The following is an 18,659-nucleotide window of genomic DNA, read 5'->3' as shown; positions in this document are numbered from 1 at the left end:
GAATCCTCTCTACATCCCAACTGCCTACCCCCAGAGCAGCTCAAAGCCCCTCGCATGCCCCAGATCCCTTAATCCAAGACCAGAGCCTGCACCCCAACCCTCTGCCCCTGCCTGGTGAAAGTGGGTAAGGATGGGCAAGAGAGGGAGGATGGAGTGAGCAGTGCGGGGCCTTGGAAAAGGGGCAGGAAGGAGGTGGGGCAAGAGTGTTTATATTTGAGGTAGATCTTGGATTGCACCTAAAGTCAAAGAGTGATCTAATGCTCAAAAAGGTTGGAGACCCCTGTTATAGGGTGTATGGTAAGGGCCAAGTAGTTCTGCAGGAGGAATCTTACGATCAGCCATGCCGAAGGAGAAGGGTTGAGTTGCACTTTGCCACCTGACTATTGGATTTCTGTGTTAATAAAGCCATCCTTGGGTGGGACGAAGGTAAATGTGAACTTTACACTGGGTGGGTACAGGCTGAGCTTTATACAGCAGATTGGATAAGACAGTTTACTTTACCTTTGCCAAGAAAACACGATGTCACAGCTCAGACACGCATTAAAATGTAAATCCAGCAAATGAAGGCTAATCGATCAAGGGGAGTGGCAAGCACTTAAGAAAGATACCAGATTAAGGGCCCTGGAGACAAGTTCACCCCTCCCCCCATGTACAGAGCATCCGCAATGTGTCGATAGCACGTCTCCTTGCTTCCTTGTCAACACACTGCCATGTGCACGGAGCATCTGGTCAGAGACTAGCTCCGTCTTCTTCCCGTTTGATTCTTGGCTCCTCTGCTGCTGTGGAAATATCTGGCAGCTCATTGAGGACATGGGCATGCCTTTTTACAAGCCATGTTCTTTCACTCTTGGGGGGATTGATAGGGACGATTGAACCCATCCCTGCACCCCTGAAGTCAATGGGAGAAGGACCCCGCACAGACGCTTCAGTGAAAACTGCGGCTCTACACTGCCCACGCTTGACTAGAGAAGATGACACTAGACACCATTTCTGTAGGCCTGTGACTGACTAAGGCAGGCTCCAACACACAGAAGGAACGCAGGATCCAGTAATAGGATGCAGTGGGCACCTCTCCAAGCCAGCCCCACTCTGTGGGTCTGCACTGAGCCACTTTGTACCCACCCTTCCCTGGTGCATTTAGGAATCCATTCCTGGGACAACTGCTGCTAGTTTCCACCAGTCTTCCTGTGCCAAAAGTAGCCCATGGTGCCTAGAGTAACCCACTGGTGAGTGGGTGTTTACAAGTCCCTTTCCTCATGCCCAATCTGTAGCACATGGGGGGGGGGGGGAGAGGACCTTAAGCTCGGGGGATGCATGTGGCCCCTGGCTTGCCTGGATCCAGCCCCTGAGGCTTGGGGCTTCACCCCAACATTGGGGAACCTGTGCTGGTGCACCATCCCTCCTTCCCCTCCCCGCCCCCACAGAGCTAATTGCACACAAAAATCTACTCGCCTAGGCCCCCTGGGGCTCTGGCATGGGAGGGGAACGTGGGGAGTGTCTTTCTCCCGTTCAGTCGGGGGCCACGTCAGGGAAGGGTTTGGTTTGGTGTTTTCTGCAGGTCAGCAGTCCACAACCCTAAAAAGGTTCCCCACCCTGCTGTACAGGGTATGGCTATGTGACAGCCACAAAGCCTCGGCTCGTAAGCTCAAGTTGTACCAGCGCATGGTGTCAGCTTTGGAGGTCCTTAGTTCATCCCCCACGTCAGGGCCAGGATGCCAGCTGTGATGCTTGCCCTGTCCCTGAGCTACAGAGGGAAACCACCCTCCTACACATCTCCACAGGGCATGGCACGACCCAGCCCCTAATCAGTAAACCTACATGTAACGAGGTCAGCAAACATTTGCCACTGTAGGATTGGGCCAGGCCCGCCGACAGCAAAAAGGGCAGTTGCCTCAGGGCTTGGCCTGGCGCTCCAGGCTCTGCCACCACTACTGTAGTTGCAGCCGTGGCCAGAGCCCTGGATCTCTTTGAATTGCTGCCGGAGTACCACTCCACGTGGCTGCGAGTGCTGCAGTGGGGGGGGGAGGGGCACTATGATCTAGGTGGTGCTAAGGGCTGACTGCCCTGAGCCCTGCCCCTTCCACCCTCTTCCGGGGGCCTGGAGACAGCCCCCTCCACACATTGCCCTGGGGCCTACAGGTCAGCCCCACTGAATCAGGCCCAATCACTGAGCCAGTAACCAGACCTAGCAATTAATGGGGACAGGGTGGGTTCTCTTGCCAATCGATTGAAACCAAAAGCCCAGCGTAAAACAATTAAATAGAATTATGATGATAAAATTATGACCAAATTGTTACCTCTTACTTGTAGGGGGCTCAGCAGTGTACTGAATATTAAATTCAGCAACATGAAATAATAATAACTATTACACACAGGACTGCTGAGAGGGAGGGCAATGGGGGGACGGGCAGTTGCTCTGGGCTCCGGCGGAGTCTCAGGCGGCATTGTCTGGACAGCACCGAGGGCTGGTTGCGAGAGGCACAGCATGTCTGGACAACCCTGTGGGCCGGCTGCCTCTGGCCCCGCCCATTCCACCCAAGGCCCCACCCCTTCTAGGGACCCAGAGCCGAGGTTCCCCCCGGCCACTGCCCAGGACCTGGCAAAGTCTGTCACCAGCCCGGTGTGACGGCGCGTTGGGGGTCCCCCGTCTCCTGCACCTCGAAATGGCACAAACAGACTGCACCAGCCGGTGGAATAGAGGAAGTTTATTGCCTCTCCAGGATACAGCACAGCACAGATGTAATCTGGTCACAGAGCTGGGCTAGGATGCCTCAGGCCCCCTTGAGATGGGGGAGACTGGGCCCCTAAACTCCAGCCCCTTTCCCTAGGCTGTCTCCTCCATGCTCCCAGACAGCCCGCAACTAACTAACTCTCTTCCAGCCCTGCCCCCCAGCCAGGGCAGCATTCCACCTTCCTTTGTTCCTCTCCATGGGGGGTGTCTGGCCACTGGTTTGCATAGTGACTCATCCTGTTTTGCTGGGTCGTGGTACCCACGGCAGCCAGTGGGGGTTACCCCAGAGCCAGCAGCATAGAAACCAGCCAGGTACCCCCACTACGTCACACCCGGAATACACATTTTTAATTGAAAAGACCCCCGTATCAAAAGACAAATACATAACGAGGAAGAAATCTGAAAGAAACTTAGGCGATATGGCCTAATACGTAAACCCCAGAACTGGCACAGAATTGACAACGTACATCAAAATACACCACCCTCCATGTACCCTACCCCTAAATACATATATGCAACGTACATCATGAAGGAAACAAACAGAAAGGACTTGGGCTGCGGATGGGCTGGAGGCCCACGGTCCTTTATAAAGAGCTGTAATGGCATGCACACACAACAGGGACTCTGACAGATTGTTAGTAGGTGAGGAGGCCTTCTCAGGGGAGATATAAATAAGCCTTTATGATGGGGGGCAGCTGGCCTTCATAGCACCCTAAAGGAGACCCCCATGTTCTGACTACACCCAACCCTAGGATGCAGCAACTTGGAAGAAACGGAGCCATAAAAGTGGGTCCCCCAGGCCTGCCAACAGGAGACTCACTGGAGCAGCCATCTTGGAAACTACATAGGCAGGGCCCTCCATGGGCTATCGACAGCCAATCAGAGCCCAGCTGGCTCAGATAAAAGTTGCGGCAGGGCCGTAGAAGTGGGACAGTGCCTGGTTGGGACTAGAGGAGCAGGGAAGGATGCTCCTCTCCAGACAAAGGAGCCTGGGATTAGCCAGGATTACCTCTGGCTGCGCTTGCATCACTAGGTTTGCAGGGAGAGAGGGAGCTGGGAATGTGGCCTTGAGCTACAGGTGAAGGGTAGAGGGGCCAGGAGGGAAGAAACTCAGGGAAGTAGAAGCAATGAACTGAAATGAGGCCTATGTAGCTTCTGGGTGTTTGTCCCTCACTTGGAATCCAGAGGAATGAGCAGGCCTGGGTTCCCTTACTGGCAAAGTGACATAAACCCAGGGTGTGGGGAGAACAAGCCTATCCCACACCCTGATGATGGGTCAGGGCTCATCTGAAACCAAAGGCCTGAATTTCAAGAGCACACACCAGGGCTGAAGATCCTGATGTGGGCAGCGCGACATTATTGGATTGTAATAAAAACATACAAAAACATGGTTGCAACCACTGTTATATATTTGCACCAAATCTTGTGCAAAGTGGGCCAAATGAGGTGTCTATCGTAAGCTTGTGCTTTTCTGATTCCGTTTCTACTGCACATGTGCAAATATCATTTTTATACTTGAAGATATGAGTATTGGCTCTGTGCTTGCATTTCACATGTTTGCTCCTGGGAGATTATCAAAAGAAGACTTGGTCAACCTATTGTGAAAGGGCTGCCAGTCAAGTGCATAGAAATATTTAACTGACAATGGGCCTTAATAGGTGCCAATCCAAATCTGAGGAACTCTGCTGCGAATGTTCAGACCAGCAGGTAAGCAATGGCTGCTGCCTAAAAAGGACGGAGTCATGCATGGACAGGTGACTTGCTCACGATGTGACCAACTCCATGTTGGGCATCCTTTCTCCCAGCGAGAACAATGGGATTCCCTCCACATGGGCCAGGGTATAAAAAAGAGCCCTAGAGGTTCCTCCATTTGTCTTCATGCCAGCTCATCACATCTGGAGCATTTTTGCTATGAACTGAGCCCAAAAGGACTGATGACCCATCCAAACAAAGGATGTATTCCGGAGACTTATAAAACAGCAGATTATTCCATCTCTGCTACAAGCCTGCAACAGAAATTTTGCATTCAATTCCTTTAACATTTTTACTCTTTGCCCTTTCTTCCTTCTCTAAGGCATTGGTACAGTGTGCTCTTTTGGGTAAGGTCCCAGGTATAAATAGACCTGGGAATGTATCTGGTCCTTTGGGATTGGAAAAACCTGTTTGGATTTGGTGAGATTGGTTTTCATAACCTCTCCTCTATGTTAGGAGTGGTACTGGCGGTGTCAGTAGAAAGCCGGAGTGTTTAAAGTAATTGCTTGTATAACTTCTTGTTGGCGAATGTGGTGTTCTGACTACACCCCACCCTAGGGCTGTGTCTAGACTACATGCCTCTGTCGGCAGAGGCATGTAGATTAGACACATAGGCAAAGGCAAATGAAGCCGTGATTTAAATGATCGCGGCTTCATTTACATTTACATGGCTGCCGCGCTGAGCTGACAAACAGCTGATCAGCTGTTTGTCCGCTCAGCGCGCTAGTCTGGATGCTCCCCTGCCGACATCAAAGCCCTTTGTCGGCAGCCCCGTTATTCCTCGTGGGATGAGGTTTACCGGGGCTGTCGACAAAGGGCTTTGATGTCGGCAAGGGAGCATCCAGACTAGCGCGCTGAGCGGACAAACAGCTGATCAGCTGTTTGTCGGTTCAGTGCGGCAGCCATGTAAATGTAAATGAAGCCGCGATCATTTAAATCGCGGCTTCATTTGCCTTTGCCAAAACAACAAATCTACATGGCTCCGTCGACGGAGCCATGTAGTCTAGACGTACCCTAAGATGCAGCAACTTTGTGCTCTTTGTGACCAATTTGGTGTCCTATAGTGGAGGACCCCCAGACTTGTGCTGTAGGTAGCCTTGTCTCAAAACAATTTGCCCTGATTTGACCCTCTCAACAGTAGGGTTGCCAGGTGTCCAGTTTTGAACTGGATAGTCCAGTATTTGAGCTTTCTGTTCAGGAAACAAACTGAGAAAATATAAATGAGAAAACAGAAATGTCCAGAATTTTCTAAATAGGACGTAATGTAGATTGTGATGTAATGTCAAGTGTGTCCAGTATTTTTGTCGAAACCATCTGGCAACCCTACTCAACAGTGTCCCAGAAATTTCCTATATTATAGGCAGATAGATTCTTACTGGACTCTTTACTACCCTGAAAGGAGCTCATTTGACTTTGTGACCTGGCTGAAGGACCGAACCACTGAAATGCACCAAGCAAGGTTGACAACCTATAGGGGGAGTCAGAAGTCGGAAAAGGAGTGCCTCCCCTGTAGAGATAAAAACTATATTTTACAGTATTCACCTCAAATCATCCAGTCTCTGGACTATTTTTGTAGTATTTGCTATTATAAAGGAGCACTTGGGAAATAGTGCAAGTGTATTTATCAGGACAGGAGATTTTACAGCGGTTTTATGGTGATAGATTGCTTTGCTGATTATATCATCAGAATCTTTTCGCTGACTTAATCTTTTCGCTGACTTAACATACAAGGTCACTGGCATTTGTGACTTAATGGCAACAAGACCGAAAGCCTTGGTCTGCTCTGAAACATGATTCCATAATAAGGATATTATGGGCTTCCAGGTTGATTTATTATCAAGGATTTCTCTTTCAAATGTGCTCCATTTATAAGCATACAGACAATGAATTTCTGTAGCTGTCAGCTCTGCAAACTCTACCTGGGATCGGAGAGTCATGCTGTACTCTTTCCTTCTCATACATTGTAACCTGTAGCAACAGTTCTACAGGTCAAATCAGCCTCTGGGGGTTCCATTTGAAACCTCACTATCTTCAGTTGATTTGCCCAAGGATAACCTATGGGAACGTCTACACATTGGCGAGTGATCCACTAGATGGAACAGAACTGGTCTGTTAAGGAAGAAGGTGCTATTTCTACACAGTCACATTTCAGAGCAGGCCGGCATTTCGATGTGAGGTCATGTCCATTTATCATCTTGTGGCAGCTCGGACTGTATCTCATGGTTTACTCATCGGTATTATGACTGATAGTAGCAAAATCAATCAATACTATTTAAACAAACGGGTGCAAAGGTTACAACTCATTTACCTTCCCCTTCCCAATATGTGAATCTATCCTTGAAACAAAGAAGGGAACAAAGAATCCATTTGATCAAAACAACAGGGCTAATTTGAAACATCCCCATTCACCATCACTTGTTTGAACTTGTCTGAATAGCTTCTGGGGATTTTGATAATTGAGGGTATGTCTACACTACCCCCCTAGTTCGAACTAGGGGGGGTAATGTAGTCATACGGAGTTGCAAATGAAGCCCGGGATTTGAATTTCCCGGGCTTCATTTGCATAAAGCCGGCCGGCACCATTTTTAAATGCCGGCTAGTTCGGACCCCATGCCGTGCGGTTACACACGGCACGGACTAGCTAGTTCGGACTAGGAAGCCTAATCCGAACTATCTAGTCCATGCCGCGTGTAGCTGCGTGGCACGTGGTCCGAACTAGCTGGCATTTAAAAATGGCGCCAGCCAGCATTATGCAAATGAAGCCCGGGAAATTCAAATCCCAGGCTTCATTTGCAACTCCGTATGACTACATTACCCCCCCTAGTTCGAACTAGGGGGGTAGTGCAGACATACCCTGACATACTCTAAGGCCTGCTTGTCGGTGGGGGAGCCCTAATTGCTGATGCAATTAAACTTGTGTTATATACCTGGTCGGGTCTGGGCACCGCTGAGGGAGTCAGCTCAGGGCGAATTGCTCAAAATCAGGGCTACTTACAGCTCTCGACTGGAGACCTTTCCCATATAGGCAACACGCCAGTCACACAGAGCACTTCAGCTGCCAATCTGGCCAGCAGGAAGCCTCACAAGCAAAACCCCTCACACTCCCCAGCTCTCCCTGTGCCATCAGATCCAGACCTTACACACAGGTGAGAGGTTATAATAGTGTTTCTCAACCAGTGGTACGAGTACCCTTAGGCGTACTCGAGAGGCGTCTGGGGGGTACATCAACACAACTGAAATTTGGAGAAAACTGCCCTGGTTTTACAGAGCTTTATTATTTTTGTACTTTTTACACCCAAAAATTTCATCACCCGCCCAGCTACAGTTAAGTTGTTTAAACAAATGTGTTGCAATGGTAGAAAATTTGTGTGTGTCTGAAAACTGTAGGTACTGGGGGTACTTTCTTTTTTTAAAGGGGGTACTTACCTTTTTTTTTAAAAAAAAGGGGGTACTTTATAAAAAAGGGTTGAGAAACACTGGGTTATAAAACCGAATCTCATCAACTCTGAACAGATCCTTCCGATCTCAAAGGATCAGCCACAGTTCCAGGTCAATTTACACTTTGGATCTTACCCATAAGAGCACACTGGGCCAATCTTTTAGAATCTAAAATCTAAAGGTTTATTAATAAAAGAAAGAGAAGGTTCAGAGTGAGATTTTTAAGGAGAATACATTACATACGTCAATCACCAAGTGCTTGATGCAGGCTGTTAGTAGAGAGGTTACAAACTGCCAGCTTAAGAGTCGCTGGTGTATATCCTGTATCAGGATGGGTCAGCAAATCCTTCCCAGCTCTCTGTCCCTAGCAAGGATGCATCTGGAATCAGGAGCAGGATTGAAGTCAAGATGGAGACAGCCTCATGGCACTTCTATATTCCTGGTGTCTCCCAAACTGGAGCTGGTCACATGATCAAGTGACCTGTCTGTGTTTCACATGCAAGTAGCCATTTTGCATTGGCTGGTCTGCAGGTTTCCAGATGCATTCCTCAGGGGTGTACTGGCCACTCTGAGAGTGACTGTCCATGGAGCAGCGCTAATTAGCACAGCCATTCACTGAACAATCCTTCCCCACAATAGGCGGTCCAGACAGAGACTATTCAAAATACAAGAACAGAGCCCATATTCATAACTTCACATACAAAAATCATACAAGTACAGGAGTATCATACATAAAATCAGCAGAGCATAAGCTTTCCTTTGACACCTCGCATGGCCCCCTTTGGACAGATTTTGGGGCAAACGCCACCCGTGGGTGCCACCGTGATCCGTCTGCTCACTTTAAAATCCAATAACATGACAACTTGGAAGAAGAGTTAAAAGAGAAGCTGGTTGACACTCAGCAACAGAAGCCATGGAAACCAAGAGAACACGGGGCAAAAAGTGCATGCTTACCGGTACCTTCATTTTAAAGTCATCTCGGTAGAGTTTAATGCCAATGTCAGCGATTGTCCTTTGAATAAAGCGGGAGGGCCGCAGGACAAACACCAGCTGCAGGTTCCCTGGAAATGCTCCCTGGAAAGAAAATAACAATGTTACAGGGGAAAGCAATTAAACCCTACGCCCCTAAAGGAGCCCAGCGCCATTAGAGTTACCCTCTGCCTCAGAGATTCTTCATGAAGCAGGCCAATGATTCAGGAGCCGCCCATGTTGCATGGCTGGCGCCTGGTCCCCTCACTATGCTCCTGGCCCATTACCGATTGAAGTGAATGGGAATGACTTCCACTGGCTATGCCATTACCACATGGGCAGACAGAGAGGACACAACTCAGCACCTTCTGCGTCAAGGAACGCAGACCTTTGTAGGCCACTGGTGCTGAATGAGAATCTCCCTTAAGCTACTGTAATATCAGGGCCTCTCTCGCATTTAGGCTGCAGCCACCAGAGGGCGACATAATCGCAGCCACGTGAGCAGGTCTCTTCCATCCAGTACCACCATGGTTCTCAATCTTTCTGGGCTCGTGGTCCACTTGAAAGCCTTAATGGCCTGTTGAAATGTAAAACCTGGCTTACTAAATATTTGTTACCTGCAATACCTAACCCAGGCATGTCCAAAGTCCGGCCCACGGGCCAATTGCGGCCCATGTTCCGGTTTAATATGGCCCCACAGGTAATTTGGCAATATCTATCTTTTATGGCCCCCAACAAATCCATATGTATTGAGATGAATACATTGTAAAATCTCAGTTAATGTCAGTTGGTCTAAATCAGTTATAAATATATTTGGACACAACATGTATACTTGGTGTTATGTTCCTGTTCATATTTTTTTAACTTAAAAGTTGACAGACAACCTTTATTACCAATAATATGTAATGTACTTTACAATGTTCCTGACATATATTTCAGCTTCCTGGATTTTTTTTTCATCTGGCCTTCAGATATGAAAGGCAGAGTGATTTAACACCTGTTTAGATTTGTCATCCATGTGACGAAATGAAAAGTGTGCCCTTTGCAATAAACTTTGCATTAAATAGTTAATTTGCATTTAACTTTAATGGTTCAAAGAATGTCAGGAAAAATGGTCGGCCCTCACGCATGTTCACTTCATCAAATCTGGCCCTCTTTGAAAAAAGTTTGGACACCCCTGACCTAACCAATGATGGGCAATCAAGACTAGTGGGTGGGCCACAGCAGTGGCCCTCCTACCTCTCAGTGGGCTGTAGGACCAGAGGTGGGCAACCCACAGCCCACTGGGATTCTACCTGCCACCCACAAACCCCCACTCTGCCCTCTTCCCCCAGACCTCTCCCACATGGGGGCACTGGAATGCCGCACTTTCTGCTGATTCGTGCTCTATCCCGGCTCCTCCCCCTCCCTTCCAGCGTGTGAACAGCCACAAACAGCTGATTCGTGGCACTCTCAAAGTGCTGGAGGGTAAGGGAGGGGTAGGAAGTGCACGAAAAGCATGTGGGGAAGGGAGTAGACAGGGGTGCACGGCCTGCAAATGGAACCCCAGTGGGCCTTATACTAATGTAATAAGTACACCGTGTGTGCCACAGTGGCTGCTCCTGTCCTGCTGGAGGCATTGTGACCTCTGGGGTCGCAGCACCACTCTGGTTTGGCCCAGCCTGCCTGACCAGGGTCTAGCCAGGCCAAATCTGTGCGAATGGCATAATGCCCTGGCCATTCAGCTGACCCCCTCACACTTATCATCATGACGGAGGGGCAGCCGGTGCAAACTCTTGCCACCCCGGGCACCAGGTTCCAAAGTCCAGAGCAGGAACCAAATGCAGACACCCCTCCGGACTGGCACCACTGGTGTGGGGTGAGCATGGGCAGGCTCTGCCATACACCAGGCTTCCTGACGTGTGTGTGTGTGTGTGTGTGTGTGTGTGTGTGTGTGTGTGTGTGTGTGTGTGTGAGTGTGTGTGAGAGAGAGAGAGAGAGAGAGAGAGAGAGAATGAATGAGCGCTATCCTTCAGAATGAGCGCTATCCTTCATATCTCAGAAAGTTTTTCTCACCTTCCCCCATCCCCCCCTTCCATCCTCCCATGGGTTTGTTCAGATAAACTCACAACACCTTCCCCAGACCTGTGGCCCTGTTTGCAACAACGGAGACATTTGTCTGTGTCACATGGTCCTCCCTGGAGCTTGCGAAAGCACAGAAAATGAACTAAGCATTAGCTGAAGGCAGCCCAGGAAAGCAAGGAATGGAAACAATCTGTAGAGGTTCTGCATCCCTAGGAAGAACTTAAACCAAACTCAGATATCCGGACAATGCTAACTCCTGCAGAATATGGGGTTACAATATTGCACATAAGCACGCACGTCCAGTATATAGCGTTACGTAAAATACATGCATTCACCTGCTGCTCATTAGTGTAACAGTCACTTTGTTAAATCTGATTTTCTCGCGTGAAAGCAGAAGCAGCATTGAAGAGTTGCTGTCAGATCTGCCGCCAAGAAAATATGAGCCTTTAGGGACATCTTCAGTGGGCCCCCTTGCCATTCCTAGTACCACACTATCAGTGTTCCCTGTTAGCTATGCGCTTGTGCGGCCACCCAGGAGAGATTCCAATGTTGCCCAGCTGATTAGCAGAGCGCTCACAGCCGGCAGCATGTGTTTCTACTGGTGGTGCATAGCTGCACATTCCTTGGTGCACGTAACAAAATGTATGCCGCACAAGCATGAAAAAAATGAGAGCAAACACAGGACATTATGCCCACCAGGGACAATCTGTTACCGCAGTCATCTAGAGCAGTCCTCTTTAAATCATTGCAATTTGTCACACAATCATCCCTGGGAATGGACTTGCATTCTAACACAGCAGCACACAAGACGGTAGCGTTCCTGATTCCCGGCCCAACCGTCTCTGCCAGTTAGCATGCGCGCATGGCACAGCTCTCCAGGGGGAGGAAGATGCTGCATGAAGCACTAGAAAGGAGGGCAGGATATTGTTTGCTGTGCTGAAGGAGCCGCAGACGGTTCTAATTTCTGGAAGGCAAATGGCAATAAACACAAACGCCCGGCACTTACTGCTATTCGTGTGAGGGATGCCTTTACTGCACTCCATTTGTCCCGTCGTCTGTCTATAACGATGACGAATCCAATGCTGGCAGCCTCCAGACTGCAAAAGAGATGACACAGGTATGCCCGGTTACGAGGAGGGACACCAGTTCCAAGCCAACCTACTGCGGCACAAGCCAGCCTCCTCCGTGCCACTGCCCAAGCCCATGACTCAAATGCAACGTACAGGAGAGCGAGGGAATAACCGGCACCGATGTGCGTGTGCAGGCAAGGCAGCAAATTTCCTCTTCCCAGCACCAGGTTAGCAGCTTGCACAAACCATGAATATTTTATCCGTTACAGCTCTCGGCTGCCTTGCTACTGGCTGCCAAAATTAGGTGATGTGAACGGTTTAGGATCATAGATTGCTTTGTTCTGGGGCTGAGGTGGAAGTAGAGCTCTTCCTCGCTTTGCAAAATGATGCTTATTATTACATACCCTGCCTCACTCTAAGGCATTCTGCTTCATCCTCCTAGGAAGCTCATGATGGACAAGTGCACCCCTACCTCCATGGAATGCCCAAATAATTAGCGGGGACACAGCAGGGATTGGAGACATCCACCCCAACAAAGGGAAGCACAGGGGCTGCAAGCCGCTCAAGGGAGGTTATGTCAGCAGAAAAGCTGGAATTGAGGCTACCGTCCCTACACGTGGGTTCTGAGCTACAAAAGGCATGGAACTGCCAATCTGCCTGTTCAGGGCCAGCCCGGAGCCCCTCTCTGTGAGGTGTAGGCATGCCCAGTAATCTTGTAGGGCTGCTGCTCTCAGCCTGCCAGCCAAGAGAGCTCAGATGCCCCTTGAGCAGCGTGCAAGCTTGCCAGTGCATGAGTGAGTTTCCATCACCGGGCATAAGTAGCACCTCCCCCCATTGTCCCAAGCCGAACAGCCTTACTGCAGAATCACAACAGATCTGGGGCACCCACCAGACAGGACTGAGTCAGTATGAGCCAAGGAAGGGCCTCGGTATTAAAGACACCACAAGCCCCCTCAACCCCCACATTTACAGCCACGTAATTTGTTTGACTGGGGAAAAAAGACGGATACATTTGTCCCAGAGCCTGAAATCCTCTTGTCTGGTCCAAGGCTGAGCACAGTCTGGGAGGCAGAGGTACAGGCTTCCTCACACCAGCCTGCCTCAGCCGAGTCCTGGAGAGATCCCATTCATAGGCACAAACGGGTAGCTGTATAGTAAGCCATGTGCTAGGACACATGGGATGAGAAAGAACTTATTACCCTGTTCCAAAGACCATTACAATCAAAGGGCCGGATGCTGCCCCGTCCTTGCATGGGTGCAGGCTGGAACAGGAGGCTGTAAAGAGGCCCCTTGCACAATCCACGCTCCCCCTTGCACGATCCACGCTCCCCTGGGCATGGTCCATGCTCTGGAAAGCACAAGGGTTGCTCCCACTCGGCTCTGCTGGCAGCAGTATGTTTCCCCAGGCAATCAGAAAGGGATGGGCAGGAGGCAGGCAAGGGGGGTCAGTACCATGGGTGGTTGATGGGATCGCTTGACTTATCACCACCCAACTTGTGTCACATAAGTCACCAACGAGCCATCGGATGGTAACGGTGTTGAACCACAGCCTATCCGTGCAGGATGCAAACCAGCGAGCTGGAAGCAAAAGTGCCTGCACAATTACGATGCTGTACAGGAGGTCATCACTAGGGCTACGTTTACACTACACATTTTCTTGGCAAGAAATATGCTAATGAGGGGCTCATTTGCATGTGTCAATCTCATTTGCATATTTTCTGCCGATCCGTTTTTGCGCAAAAACAAGCAGTGTGGACGTTTTCTTTTTGCACAAACCCCCCTTTTTACTGCAAGATCCTTATGCCCCCTTTGCGGAAAAAGGGGGTTTTGAGCAAAAAGAAAATGTCCAGACTGCTTGTTTTTGCGCAAAAACGGATCAGCAGAAAATATGCAAATGAGATCGTGATTCATGCAAATGAGCTCCTCATTAGCATATTATTTGCCGAGAACACTCGTAGTGTAGACGTGGCCTAGGATTAATACTATCCCCAGGAAGGAACCCTAAGCTACCTCTTCTCCCAACGCCATTGTTTTTACTGCTCTCCTCTGATGGGAATTAATCATAGAATCCTAGAACTGGAAAGGTCATCAAGTCCAGTCCCCCGCACTCACAGCAGGACCAATCACCATCTAGATCAGGGTGGGCAATGATTTTTGATGGGGGGGCCACACCAAAAATTTGGAAAGTGATCGAGGGCTGCACACTCCCATATTAATGGAAGAGGTGCAGGGTCTGGGATGGAGGTTGGGTTCACAAGGGAGCAGGTAGTAAGGGAATGGGGCGCAGGAGACGGTCTGGGAGAGAGTTTGGGTGAAAGAGGCAGTTGTGACCTGAGTTAGGGGACTAGGGCGCAGGGGTTTTGGTTGTGACCTTGGGCAAGAGGGGGTTGTGACCTGGGGCAGGGGACAGGAGTGCAGAAGGGGGTGCAGGGGTTTATGATCTGGGGCAGGGTATTGGGGTGCAGGAGCTGGGAAGGGGTATAAATGCAAGAGGAGGGCAGAGGGTTTGAGTTCTGACCTGGGACAGGAGGGGGCAGTAACCTGGGGCAGGGGACTGGGATACAAGATCTGAGAGGGGATATGGGTGCAGGAGGGCAGAGGGTTTGAGTTATGTGGGGTTGGGGGGGCAAAGGGTTGGGGTGCTAGAGGCAGGCTCTGGCTGGGAGACTTACCTGTTTGACTCCCAGCCATCAGCCTTCTCAAGCAGACTCCCTGCCTTCCCCACCCTGCACTGGCTACAGCAGCCTTGAGGTTTTTGAACGGCTACAGGTCTGAGTGAGGGGGGGGGACAGTGCTTGATAACAGGCAGTGGCCAATGGGATTATGCTGGGGATGGGGACAGTGCATGAAGCCTTTTTCCCCTCCCGGGGCTCACAGCTGTTCAAAAAGAGGCCCATAACGCCTGTGTTTCTCAGTAGCTTGTGGGGGGCAGGCAGGGAATCTGCCTGAGGCTCCCCATTGTGTCTGTGTCCAGATCTGGTGGCTTGGCGAGCCACATCCGGCCCGTGGAGGGTATTTTGCCCAGACCTGATCTAGATCATCCCCAATAGTTGTCTATCTAACCTGCTCTTAAATATCTTCAGTGCTGGAGATTCCACAACCTCCCTCTGCAATTTATTCCAGTGTTTAACCACCCTGACAGTTAGGAAGATTTTCTTAACATGCAACCTAAACCTCCCTTGCTGCGATTTAAGCCCCTTGCTTCTTGTCCTATCCTCAGAGGCAAAGGAGAACAATTTTTCTCCCTCCTCCTTGTCACACCCTTTTAGATACTTAAAAACTGCTATCATGTCCCCCCTCAGTCTTCTCTTTTCCACACGAAACAAACTCTTCCCTCATAGCTCATGTTTTCTAGACCGTTAATCATTTTTGTTGCTCTTCTCTGGCCCTTCTCCAATTTCTTCACATCATTCTTGAAATGTGGTGCCCAGAACTGGACACAATACTCCAATTGAGGCCTAATCAGTGCAGAGTAGAGCAGAAGAATGACTTCTTGTGTCTTGCTCACAACGCTCCTGCTAATGCATCCCAGAATCATGTTTGCTTTTATGGTATTCAAAGGCCAGAAAATGTTTTTAAAAAGCAAGCAAGACTTTCTTTTATCTTTAAGTAAATCAGTGAACAGCCTGAAAATCTATTCATGCTGAGGAAGGGCAGTGGCTGAACGAAATACTGAGGTGCCTCCTGTTCCCACATGCAATACAAATATTTACCATTTGTTTCTTGTCAACAGCCAGCTAAGTCTTTCAAGAAAGACTCAGGTGTGCATTTGCTTTAGAGCAGAAAAGCAGCACTGCTGGCATTTTGTTTGTTGCTAAACTGGTCGAGGAAGGAGCATGAGGGAATCAGTGCATAGATCTGCGCATCAGTGCTTTTTGGTCTTACCAGGCCTTTCAGCCAACTAGGACTAGAAACCCTGCAATAGTTCATCAGATCTGATATGTGTGGACAAAATCAAATGATCTTTCGACTTCCAGCTGGAACACTGCCGTATCTCTATGCTCAGGCACACTATGGCTATGTCTACAGTACTATGGCTATGTCTACACTCACGGCTTCTTGCGCGAGTAATATGCAAATTAGGCTAAGCATGTAATATTGCCGAGCCTCATTTGCATACCTAATGAGCCACCATTTTTTTTCAGAAGAGGCTCTTGCACAAGAAGGAGCATCTACAGTTCCCCTTCTTGCGCAATGCCGTTACACCTATTACTTTTCCGGAAGAACGGCATTGTGTAAGAGGGCATTGTGCAAGAAGCCACGAGTGTAGACATAGCCATGCAAATGAAGTGGGGATTAGCATTTTCTTGTGCTTCATTTGCATACTCGCTTCTGCTCCATTTTTGCACAAGGGTTTTTTGCGCAAAAACATGCAGTCGGTGTGGATGTTTCCCTTTTGCGCAAAACCCCCTTTTTGCGCAAGATTGGTATACCTCCTTTTTTGAGGCATAAGGATCTTGTGCAAAAAGGGGGTTTTGCGCAAATAGGAAACGTCCACACTGCTTATTTTTGAGCAAAAACCCCTAGCGCAAAAACGGATCGGAAAAGAGTATGCAAATGAAGCACGAGAAAATGCTAATCCCTGCTTCATTTGCATAGGCTCTTGTGGCAAAACTCATAATGTAGACGAAGCCTATCAGATCAGATGGAGAGGAGCAAGGATATGTGTAGTTTGACTCGGTCTCCCTGCCCCAGTGTTTGATGCTGCTGTGGCACAGTTGGAATGGCAGGGAAATGGGTTACAGTCCTAACTCCAGTGAGCTCTTTGGCCTGAGAGGTTTGAATGCCTCCACAGTGGAAAGGCAGAGATGATCATGTGGGGTGCAGTGTTTCCTGTGAGCTGTGCACTTGTGTAGTTGCTGAAGAGAGATTAGCAGAGCCCCCAAAGCTAGGCTTTATATTTTTGTATGTGTGGTACACATTCACATATGCCTCAGTGAGCACAACAAAATTATTCCACACATGGACAGAAAAAGTCCTCACATGAATATGAAAGATTAGAGGGAACATTGGTGGGGAGGTATAAGGGCAACAAAAAAGTTGGGAAAGTGATAGTAACTTCAGGCGAGGGAATGGTTTCAGGGACACCTCTGACACTATAGCAAAAGAAGAATCCCCTTCTATTGCAGAGTTCAGAGTTCATTAGTGCAACTTCTGCTTGAATCAGAGACACTGTAATGCCTGACCGGTCATAAGGTCGCTTGACCCCATTTCAATGACTTCTTCCTTTGTGCGCTTAATGCACATTCATTTCCTTTTTCTTCTTTGTTTAGTAGTTTGTAGAGAAACACGCGTAGCACCATGGCAAGGAACCAAATTCCCAAATAATTACTCAACGGTGTAGCAATGTAACCGATCTGTGTGCTGCACAGAACATATGCAATAACCATATTGATCTCACACATACATAGGGGTCAAAACCCCGATCTATTAACTTACAAACCCCCAGACCTCTACTGAAACGTGCAGGGAGAATGCCCTTAGCTTGCTGCCATAGCTGGTCCTCTCTCATTCCTGCCACTGGAGGGCACTGTCAAACGCTCATGGACACACACAGCTAATAGACGGCTGCTGCAAACTGAACAACTCAAACTCTTTCATTATAAAAGGGCATTGAGAAGCTGTTTAGAAGGTAATACGTTTTAATTATCGGTGCTGATCTGGGGGGCATTCAAGCCACTGGCCTAGTGATTAAAAAACCAATAAATGGACCATTTTGGATCCCTTACAGATCTAGCTAGTAGATCAGCATCATGGTTTGTTAAAGATAAGCCCATATTCCTCAACAGATATTTTAAATTCTACTTCTGAAAGCAATATCCCAGGCGGTGGCTAATCTGAAATGCAGACATTTGATGTTTCTGGTGCTAAATGCTGTCACAACACAGAACTCACCAAAACAACTCTGGGAAGTCTCAGTTTCTCATTCATTCCAATCGTTGACACATGTAGACTCAGCTTCGTAATTAAATGAGTCTAGTTCTCTCTCTATCCATTTTTAAATGAACATTTCAATGAGTACATATAAGATGGCTCCTGTTACATTTAGGTTCCTCTGTTCTGACTGAGGCAGAGGACCAGGGTTAGACACGTGTACGAGGAGTGATTAAAAGACTAGGACTATTTTGCTTAGAAAAGAGATCATAGAATCCTAGGGCTGGAAGAGCCCTCAGAAGGTCATCAACCCCAACTCAATCATCCCAGCCTGGGTTTTGTCATGCCGGGACTTACAATGAGATGACTAAGGAGATTATGGTGCTTTATACCTTCGGGGGTGCACCCTGTAAACCCCATATTCATCTTTTTTATGTCATCATGATCTTATGTATAAAGCATGCCTTGTAAGGTATCAGGGCTGCAGGGGCAGGACTTCTTCAGCCAGGTGAGCCTGGTTAGGCTCAGCTTTCCCAGTGCGGGACCGGTACACCCCGTCACTAAGGACACCATCCCTGCCAATAGTCATTGATGGACCTATCCTCCATGACTTTATCTGGTCCTGTTCTAGACTTGGATTTCACAACATCCTTTGGCCAGGAGTTCCACAAGTTGACTTTTGTTTGTGAATCATGTACATGTGTTCAGAAGCGTGCAAGGAGAACACATACTTCTACTTCTAAATAATTACATTATGCCGG

At 48.7% G+C, this 18,659-nt stretch overlaps 1 protein-coding gene across 6 annotated transcripts in view; it reads right to left on the bottom strand.

Annotated features, from left to right (window-relative positions):
- Positions 1–18,659, bottom strand: part of MCF2L2 (MCF.2 cell line derived transforming sequence-like 2) — a 317,180-nt gene that overhangs the window by 203,734 nt on the left and 94,787 nt on the right. For 5 of the 6 annotated variants that reach the window (XM_075938060.2, XM_075938055.2, XM_075938058.2 and 2 more), the window contains exons 4-5: positions 11,961–12,051; positions 8,876–8,995 (exon numbers count right to left, since the gene is read on the bottom strand). In XM_075938060.2, coding sequence (XP_075794175.1) covers positions 8,876–8,995; positions 11,961–12,051 — 211 coding nt within the window. The remainder of the gene's footprint in view (positions 1–8,875; positions 8,996–11,960; positions 12,052–18,659) is intronic. The other variant, XM_089780737.1, reaches the window with a different exon arrangement.

Source organism: Pelodiscus sinensis, chromosome 10 (assembly GCF_052426305.1).
Source record: "Pelodiscus sinensis isolate ZL-2025 chromosome 10, ASM5242630v1, whole genome shotgun sequence".
Classification (NCBI taxonomy): Eukaryota; Metazoa; Chordata; order Testudines; family Trionychidae; genus Pelodiscus; species Pelodiscus sinensis.
Note: the sequence above shows the minus strand (reverse complement) of the source record. Positions and strands in the feature narration are given on the sequence as shown.